The sequence below is a fragment of the Numenius arquata genome, chromosome Z (assembly GCF_964106895.1).
Source record: "Numenius arquata chromosome Z, bNumArq3.hap1.1, whole genome shotgun sequence".
Taxonomy (NCBI): domain Eukaryota; kingdom Metazoa; phylum Chordata; class Aves; order Charadriiformes; family Scolopacidae; genus Numenius; species Numenius arquata.
The window spans coordinates 52674941-52685298 of record NC_133616.1 but is presented as its reverse complement, the minus strand read 5'-3'; the positions used below and the strand labels follow the sequence as shown (position 1 = coordinate 52685298).

At 44.1% G+C, this 10358-nt stretch overlaps 1 protein-coding gene across 1 annotated transcript in view; it reads left to right on the top strand.

The window, feature by feature from the left end:
- The first annotated feature begins 547 nt into the window (after positions 1–547).
- Positions 548–10358, top strand: part of IDUA (alpha-L-iduronidase) — a 45451-nt gene continuing 35640 nt past the window's right edge. Inside the window, exons 1-2 of the mRNA XM_074166574.1 lie at positions 548–669; positions 3858–3998. Of these exons, the coding sequence (XP_074022675.1) occupies positions 548–669; positions 3858–3998 (263 nt within the window). The remainder of the gene's footprint in view (positions 670–3857; positions 3999–10358) is intronic.

The following is a 10358-nucleotide window of genomic DNA, read 5'->3' as shown; positions in this document are numbered from 1 at the left end:
TTCCCGAGGGCAGTACAATACATAAAAGTGAGCGATCCAGAGAAAGAGTCCCACAACCATGGAAAAACCCCATCCTGACACACGTCGTAAGAAATAAACACCCGGGAAGTCAATCTACAGCCTTTCTGTTATAAAGTGCATGTCAAGCTTTTTGCCGTACTGAGATCAATAGATGTGTTCAGGCTGAAAACCTGGATGTCCTTTCGATTCTGCTAAGGCGTTCTTAAGGGAAAGGCTGTTCCCACCACCACATCCCAACACCGCTTTCCTACGGTGGTTTGTCAGCACGGAGCGCCGGGACGCGGCTACACTGCCCTCGTGCGGTGTGTCGGAGAGATGCAACAGCTCTAACCGCACCAGGGCCCAGCCACCTCGGCCGCGCTTCCTCAAGCGGCCTAAACACGCTCACCACAGAGCAGGCGGGAGCCCTTGGGGGCGGGCGCCGCCACCTTCCGTGGCCCCGTGGGCGGGCGCCCGGCGTCGCGTCTGTGGCGCGTCGGTAACGGGCGCCGGTGCGTCTGGGCCGGGCCCGGCTCCCCCTGCCGCCATGGGGCTGCTGCTCTGGCTGGCCCTGCAGCTGGGCGCGGGCTCGGCCGCCTGCGTGGTGGAGGTGGACGTCGGGCGGGCCCAGCGGCCCCTGGAGCACTTCTGGAGGAGCACTGGCTTCTGGTAAGCGCGCAGAGGCCTGCGGCCGGCGGCAGGCCGCGCACCGCCGGCCAGAGTAGCCGGTGTGGGAGCCGGCCTCCTCTGGCCCTCCTCAGGGAGAGGATCCCCAGGGGGGTGAGGAAACTTTGCTGGAGGAACCTAGGCCTTTCCGGGCCGACTGCTGTGGGATCAGAGGGCGCGACACCTTGCTGCCCTTTGCTCCTCAGCCTGGTGCGTGTTACTTGCGTGGAGCTGGTGGTGGGACGTGGCTGGTTAATATGAACAAAGTGGATCACAAGACAGGGCCAGTCCACATCCCCTCTCTGGCTTGTGTCCAGGGTCCTCGCACATGTGGAGTTCTTCCTCTTCCCCAGCACAGCACAGATGTTGATGCTCAGAGCTCATTCCCTTTACTTTTCAGTGTTTCCGTTGTCGCTGTCCCTAAATGGGCCCAGGCAAAGCTTCCCTGCCTGTCAGCTCTAGGAGTTTGCTTCTATTTGCAAGACGCTTTCAACATGCATCATCTTCCTGATGCAGCCAGTGAGCCTGGTTGATCTAAGTCAGGGGGCTGGATGGGACCATGCATAAATCCCAGCTCCACTGCTTCGTATCCTGGTAGCGCTTTGCTGCTCAGAGGAAGCCCAGTCTTGCTGAGCTAACGGGGCTTGAACAGCCTTCAAGTTTTGTGAGATACGTGAAGGCTTCTAGCAGGCTCAAAAGCAGGACACAGTATCTTCCTCAGCCATGTTCCTATCTTACTCTAAACTGATTATGACCTCCTTCATTTAGGTGTACAGTGGATTAAATAACACTTGTCGGAAAAAGATTTGCAACAGGGATGGAATCAGCAGCGTGTGCTTTGGACAAAAAGTGATTTGTGCACTTTTTTCGTATAATGCTTAAAGGCAATCTAAGACAAAACTTGAAAAATTTTCCACTAGTTTTCCATGTCAGTGGGAAAACAGAACAGGACTTAAAACACATTCTGATGAAGAGAAATGTTTGGGCTTTCTAGGTATTTTTTTCCTTTGCTGTTTCATTTTTTGTTTTAATTTTTGCTTGCAGTGTTAGGAAACATTAATGAAAAACTTCCTTAAAAACCAGTATGTTTTGTCCATTTAAACCACAGCCTAAAAAATGTCCATGATTTTAATTGTATGAAAGAAACTTTGGAAAGCTGCGAACATGAAAAGCATGTGGGGGAAGGCAGAGCAGCAGCGGCAGAGGCTCTCTATGTGTCAGCAGCTGTTCAGTTACAACACCTGGCCAACACTGGTATTGCTGAAGTTGTAGAATCTCAGCTCCCTTGAAAGCTCACACTGTGACAGAACTGTGTTCCAGTTGTTAAAGTTTCTTTTCTACATTACAGTTTCAGACAGTTGGGCAAATCAGCAGTAGATAAAGCCTGGGAGACTGCAAGGCTTGATGTTCTCTTGGATGGGCACTTTCCACTCAGAACAGGAAAAGACAGATACTCATACTAACAATACTCACTGTTCCGCCAGCTTTCTTCTGGTGCTCATCATGGTTCTGCTAGACTTCTTTCTAGCAGAGTGTGAATTTCAGAGTGTTTATTCGGCATGGACTAAATAAAAATATGTGCATGCTTTGTGCCTTGACTTCAATCTTTGCCACTGCTTGAACTGAAGCAGGTTTGAATCTCAGAGCAGTAGTAAATCACTCCTTCAAAAAACGACAGTGAATATTATTCACTGGAACAATTAAAAAGACCCATATCACTGATAAATTTTCAGTAAGCATGGAATTGGTAACTTCTCAGTGTCACTTGTGTGACTTGAAGGAATCTCAGGGAGATGATTTTTAAGTGCCTTGTATACTGGTGAAGTGGCAAAGAGGGGCTCACGTGTGCTAGCAGATATGTACGAAGCACTACAAGGATGTAATCTGTGTCGAGGCTTGCACTTTCACATAAGGATGCAGGGTATTAGATAGGCAGTGTCTTAGCTAAGACAAAAGTTGCACCAAGTGCTTGTCCAAGTTGGGTTAGGCTTTTCCCCCATTGTGCGCAGATGGTTATACAGTAGCGGGTTCATTCAGTTGCATCCTTGGAGATGGGATGAGTATTTGGAGGGGTACAGAGGAGGAGAGGATGACAGTGTGACTCTTCCCAGCATAGTTACGGTCAGCACAGAGCTGATCCACCCACAAGACAGATCACAGTAGGCAAAGCATAAACTATATTAGTTTTTCACTTACGCAATTAATATACAGTCTGTAGTTAGAGCACAAGTCATCTCTCTTTGCAATGTGAAGAGGTGTGGAAATATTTTACCAAACCTTCAGGACAATGATGGTTTATCTTTCTTATAATACAAACGCTTTAACACTCTGGATTTGCACATTGCCTCCTGGTAAGGAGGCTTAATGAAAGTCTATAAGGATGCCCAAATCCAGTGAACTGTTCTCAGTTTTTGACTTGTGGAAGGTAGGGGTGAGATCTTCCTCCGTCTTCCAGCTATTTAACTGTGGAGATAGAGGCAGAAGAAATTTGCCTGAGTGTTATGCTAATTTCAGTGGAATAAGTAGACACTGAAGCCATTATCATTGCTGTATAGCTGTAAGCAGGTTAAATTGCTTGCAGTATCAAACATAGAAGCCTCAAGCTGCATACTCCCGTGCTTCCTTATGCTTAGGGGTGAGCTGAACATGGCTGAAGAATGTGGAGGCTCAGGGTGTAATTCTGCTTCTAACAAGTGTAGCTTCCACAGCAGAGCAAGAATTGGTGTCATTGCATGGACGTCATTAGGAAGATCAAACCCATATTTGTCTTAGTACAAACCTCAGCAAGCCTGACTTCCATTGCAAAGCCTAAAAGATACTGAGTTCCCTTATGATTAGTTACTCAGAGACAAGATGACTGCCATTGTCATCTGCTCTTCTTCAGGCCAGTGCTACCTGAGGTTGCTATCTGTGCAGCAATGACTGCGTGTAATCCTTTCCTTTGAGCATGGCTGTGAGATGCGCCCAAGTTGTGTTCTGCTTTGCCAGACAACATGTGTAGCCAGTTAGCCCCAAATAACCTGCAACTCCATTTTGCTTTCATCTCACTGTCACTCATGACAGTGCTTGTCATGCTGGGGAGGGTCTTGGAGGTGATATGGGGACTTTGCATAGTGATCTTCGGATACCCAGTGGAGCTGCCAGTTAATGTTGCAATGTGTTGTTTCTTTTCTGTCCCTCCTATCCTGAAGCCCTCCTTTACCTCACAACCGTGCTGACCTGTTTGACCTGAGCAAAGACCAAGAGATGAATCTTGCCTACATTTCTTCTGTTCCACATGGTGGCATTGAACAAGTTCGAATTCACTGGTTACTAGAATTGGTTACTCTCAGGTAAGCAAACACCTCAAGTCAAAATCCAGAAAAATGTGACACATTAAAGTGTCAAACAGGTGCTCACTTTGAGATTTATTTTAGTATAACTGCAACCTGGGCATGTCTTTGCTTCCTTGGAAGTCAGGTAAGTGCCAATGGAGGGGAATCAACTTGGAGGTGTATGAGATTAAGAAACAGAGAGCTTATGTTGAGAAAGATGGGGCTAACCTGCACGCATTACACCCTAACAACAGGTTAAGGAGCAGTTTAAGGTTTCCTTTCATCTGAAGAGTCTTGTGGGTGTGCTGGTCAAGTTTTACCAAGACCATCTCAGGTCATATGCTACAGTTATTCCACATCTCCCCTGCTGCCGTGTCCAGGCCTCAGCATCTTGATTCCCATGTACCATGACCTCCAGAGAGGCCTCAGGCTAGAAGAAATGGGTTTCAGGTTGCATGTACAAGGTTCTAGTGCAGCTTTTTTAAACTTGGTGCATCCTTTCTAAAATACTGCTTGGCACAAGCTTGAAAAGAGAACTCTAGAGTGGTTCCTTAAGCAAGGAGGAGTTCTGCTTTGCAATCAGGGCATCTATGCCCAGTGTTACAGAGGGAACTCTCATCTGGATTTCAGGCAACAGTCATTCCAGCTGTTTTCAAGACTCATACTGGGTGTTATCACTGCTGTTCCTTCAAGTCCAGCAGAGTTTTTTCTTAGTGCAGTAACACCAGCAACTACTCAGTACTGAGAAGAGCTGCTGAGAGAAGCCAGACTTTGAGAGTCTGGTTCCTGTCCACATGCCAGCTGTCCACACGTGTACCTAGGGCTGCTCCTGGCTGTAGGTCTGCTTTTAGTATTCAGGTCACAGTGTTAATGCTCCCTTTCCCGGTTATTTAAGTCTTTGATGAAAGCTAGGAATGGGTTGGAGTAGGGTGATAAGCATAAATTCAGTCCATTCCTTACCAAAGCATTTCAGCTGGCCACACTGTCCCAAACAAGATTTCTCACCCATCCTTATATGTGCTTTGCTAACCATTAGCCATTCTAAGAACAGTGCTGAGGGACTAGAAAGATGGCTTACTTTTCTGTCCTTTAATTTAGAAGATATTATTAATTTAGGAGATACAGCAAAAATAAGTCTCACAAAGATTAAAACAAGTCTGACTTAGTGAGAGGTACAAATGAAAGCTGCCACTATTTTGTTACTACTTTTGTCTTCCTTCCACTTCACTTAGGAGTTTCTTTTTGCATCCTGAACCCACCTGTGCACTGCATCAAGTGGGTGACAGGCAGTGACTACTACAACAAGGTGACTCTAGTTAATACCAGTTAATACCTTCTCCAAAAAGGATTCCTATACATAATAGCATTTCTAGTTCTAGGGAAATACATTTCAGACTTTTAGGAGGACAATGTTGGAATTCCTTATTTTTCAAGTCCCATTTAACTCAGCTTAAACACACTCATACCAATATGCCTAGTGGTAAGAACCAAATACAGATTCCTAGAACAGCAGCGATTGGTCTGTGAGGAAAGACAAACCATAAAAACGCCATCAAAAGTTCTGATAGCTCTTAAAGTTCTGCCCGGCGCAGGCTGTTGCTGAGCTGAGCATATTTACAATCCACATCATTACTGCATCTGCTGTCCCAGACACAAGAGGATGGGAATTTACCAGTTGTAGTTTTGGAGGAGAGCTCAGAGTCTGGAAATGGGATGTGAGCAGAGGAGTAGTGGGTTTTAGAGCGTACATAAGGAACAGGAGCTGTTTTTTCCCTAGGTATTAGGGTGTCCTTGTGTATGTAGGTTTGTTTGGGAAGGTGTTTGGAGGTCCTGCACACAGATTAGTATTGCACTTGTACCCCAGAGCTGCCTCTGTATGTAAGTCCATCTGTGAATATAGCAGGTAACGCAGCTCCTCCCTCCCATCTTTCCCTGTGGAATTTTCCCAGTAAACACCCTTTCCTGTGCTATGCCTCCCTCTCTTACTGGGGTATGGGTTTTGTACTCACTCTTGCAGTGACCCAGCTTCAGAAGGGACAAGGACAACTGTCACTGCTCACCACCACTGGAGTCCCTGTCTTAAACCTCAGAGGTTTCTCCTGAGAGATGGCTTGGGTCTTTCAGGTTTCTGTAACCAACTGACTGACAGAAAAATCAGTGAGTACCTTCGAAAAGAGGGTAGCCACGTCTACAGTCAGAGGCCAAAATCCCTCCTAGTGGCCTGCCAGCTCTGCCACATGTTGGACTGGGCTTTACAAATGATTGAGGGAAGGTAATGTGTCTGTCATGGATTCTGCTCAGCCTTTAGAGGGAGTGAGGCCACTGAGTCCTTCAAAGTGGGACACAATCCTTGACACTATCAAAATTCTAGGAGCATGGAAACTTAGCAGTCAAGCAAGAAGCTCCAGAACAGCCGTAGTGCCTCAAGGGTAGGATTCTAACCCACTAGCTTCAATATTAAGCCCAACTTTGACATGTAGAAATTAGAAATTTTGCTATGGTTTAGAACCAAGCTAAAACTGTTCATTTTGCAAAAATGTGCATTTGTCTGAGACAAGAAGACATTTAAATTGTGAAACGACAACCAGTGGACTGAGTGGCAGCAATGGTTTGGGAAGGGAGAGACCCTGGAGCCTCCAGACAAACACTGGGATTGAAAGAAGTAACAGGGGCAAAAATGCAAGTCTGAACAGGAGGAGTTCAGTGCTGGTGCTAAATTCTGTGCATGTGCAGTTCTCTTCCTGAGCCAGTGATTTCCAGAAGAATGTAAAGCTGTTTTGAGTGAGAACACCATAACAGCAAAACTATGTTATGTCATGAGGTTGGTGAGTAGAAAAGTCTTCTTGGAAGGTAGTGGTAGGTACTTGACTGAAGAAAAGCGCTTACAGAAAACAGAGGACTAGGAGATACCACCACTGTGGAAGGCTAACAGATAGAGTCATTGCTTTTCCTCACAGTTGTGCCATCTGTACAAAGGTGCCATAAATGTTCCTCTGAAGAAGCAGATGTGCTCAAATAAAAGACTGCCACCTTCCTCTTTTCACTTCTGTAACGATCTTTCTCATTATGTCTTCTAAACCACCAATGCCGAGTGCATCCCTGTATTTTTAACCATTTTCTAGGACAGCAAGCCCCCCTCGTATCTTTTTCTGTATTCCAAGTTATCCTGTTCTTTTACCACCCATGAAAGGATACCATGAGGCAAAGTGTTTTCAAAAAACTGCTAGTTTTATTTTCCAACAAAAAGCACACATTTGTCTCGAGGTCATGTGACACAGGAATATTGGTGGTTACGGGGGAACCCAAGATGTTTTTCATGGACTGGACAGTTCCCTGGTTGTTAGTTACCAGTGCCAATAAACACATCAATTTTGACACCTAGACCACACATTCTGATCATGCTGCATGGATCAACAGGAGAGTTTGAGGTGAAGATTCCCACCTCTTTGCCAGGCTCCATGAGACCCACACTGTCTGCAAGTTAAGAACCCTTTCCTATTATGTAGCAGTACTAAAGTTTATTGAATACATGATATATACAAGGCACCACAGTGGACAAAAATATAGTCAATCTACATGATGGATATAACATTTCCTAAAAGGCATATAATGATTTTATTTCAACATTAGTATTAACCTACTTGGAATTACAAGCTTATCCCCAACTCTTCTCCAAGTCACAGTACCTATTTCCTGGTAGAATGGGAGAGAAGACAGTCAGCAGTTTTTAACATTTTCAGTCTTCATACCCTTGATCTTGGTATAATGCACTATAGCAAACATAAACATTCCAGAAAAAGGCTTGCTTTTTTTACCTTTTACCTTTTACATACTGTTTGAAAATGATTTACAGTCTCCCAGCATCAGCACTCCCACATCTGAGCACTGAAAGCTGTTTTGCTGCTGTGTTTGACATTGTCCAACACAACAACTTGATTGTGAGCCAGCTCTGCCAACAGAAAATTGTTATGATTTATTCTGGTCAATAGTTTCTTCCTAGTAAAAGTCATGAAGCTTACACCCCTCTCATGCATAGCCAAGTTTCTTTGCTGAAACTTTGGTGCCATTCTTACAATGAATACGATGAAAAAGAGACTTCTGACTTAATATCTCAGCCTGCTGGATAAAAGAAGGGCAGCTTCTCTTCATTTTTCTCCAGAGACTGTTGTAAGGATACACCTTCCATTGGAATCTCTCTTTATCTCTGTCTTAAAATGAGATTAATCTAGAGTTAAGGGTATTTTTGAATTTTTTTCCTTTATGTTCTAGGCTGGTGGCTTGACCCATAAAGATAAAAGAATTCTAGATTGATAGGATATGTGTTCTTTTGTACTGAAACAATTTTGTTTGGCTTCCAATGACAGCTTGCGTTGGCACAACAGCCTAAGAGTATCTATATTGGTATCGTGTGGCAGTAACTCCTGTAAACCCACTTCCTCGTGCTAGGCCCTGTAGGAGATATTCCCTGATCGAAGAATGGTCACAAACGAAAGCAGACACAAAGCAGTAGTTTGTCCTTGGGCTCTGCCCTTTTGCTTTTATGACAGAAAGAAGCCAGGCATACCAAGTCAGCAATTTAAATAATAATATAATTAAATTGTTTATGGCAGGAACTGCTGCCAGTGGTCAATCCTTTCATCTCTTCACAGACATTTCTGTCAGGTTTTACTGCTCTGGCAGTACTAAGTGTGCAGCTGATATGCTTTTTTATAATGAGTGCATGAAAATGTCAGCGTTGAATCACTTACCTAATATTGTGTTATTCTCAATCCCTGTGAAGACATTTTTTTTATTTTATTTTTTGAGAATTCACTGCTTTTCCGTTAACAAAATATTTGTTCTTGAGAGCCAGACGGGCTCTGGGCCGCCTGGAGAACCTCATTTTGAGTGTTCTTTCATTCAGTGACCTGAAAAGTTGAAATAAGCAAGTCATATGATGTGTTGACCTGATGTTTACTTTTTTAAATGGGACAGCAGAGAAATGGCTTCTGCATAGATGAAACCTATTTCTAGAGTCTGCTAATTGTAAGAGGCACAGCTGTGATAGAATTTCCTTCCATGCTTGGTGCTGTGGGTGACCCAGCCATGAATGAAGGAGAGAAAGATAGGGCAGCTGTCCTACCTTTCATGCAGGTAATTATAAGCTGGAGTATGAGAGAGGATATTCTGCCAATGCCATGGATACTGTGTTACAATCAAAATATAAATCTATGCTTATTTATAAAGAGAGAACATGCATATATAACAACAAAACTGACTCTGGCAGTATCATTTGACACAAAGCAGAATGAACAGTAGTTAATGCAGATTTTTACAGAAAGTAACCCAGACCTGGAAAACATAGTTTAGTGGACCTTAAATCAAAGAATAATATGACAAGAGGAAAAAAAAAAAACCACCACAAAAAACCCCAAACGTCTGTAGTATGTACAAACAGTGGTGGAATTTTTCCAGCATATGGGGATACACAACTTACAAAGTGTTGCTCCCGTTACTTGGCCCAGTTATGCTACTGTAAAGTCTCGTTAGCATTGGTTGCATCAGAGAACACCAGTCATGCGGTTTTGCCTGACCCATCACACCGCTTGTAGGCAAATCAGAGATTTACCTTCTCACTCTACCCTCCTTTCTTCTGTTTTTTTTTTTTTTTTTTTTTTTTTTTTTTCACCCAGGCAGGCAGTTGTAGGAAGAATATACTGTGCTGCATCACAGTTCTGAGGTTTTACATTTGATGGTCTTTGTATGGCCCTTGTCCCTGAATTGGAGTTGCGTCTGCCTACTAGAGGCAATGTATTTTTACAAGATGGTACCTGGGTTAAAGCCATTCATTTTTCTTAATCCTGTTGATCCTTTTACTAGTTACAAAATTGGCCATCAAAGTCATATTTTTTCCAGCATCATTAAGTGTATCACAACCTTCAGTAACTAATTACCACAGATAGATGCTCTAGCCTATGTAATCAAGGTGGAGAGATATAGTACATTCAACAATATTTTATACATCTTATTAGTATGCAAATAGTGGGAGTTGTTCAGGAGCACACCTAGAATGATGGAAGGGGCAGGGCCTTGCAAGCCAGAATTGAAGCCATTATATGTCCAAGATGCTAATTGATTGCATTTTCATGGAGATGGCTTAGCCCTCTTAAAACAAACCAGCCATTAAACCAGTGAGAGAGGCAGCTGACACTGGGCAGACCTGCCAGCACAACAGTTTCATGATGTATATGTTGGGTAACACGTGATCATGGCACAAGGGGGAAGTCAATCCTAAACTGCCCTACTGCACATCACCTGCGTTTTAAAGTGAAAGTACAGGTAATAATGCAGCCTGGTCCATCCTGGTCCTGGACTGCACCCCCAGTGTCTGGGCTATTC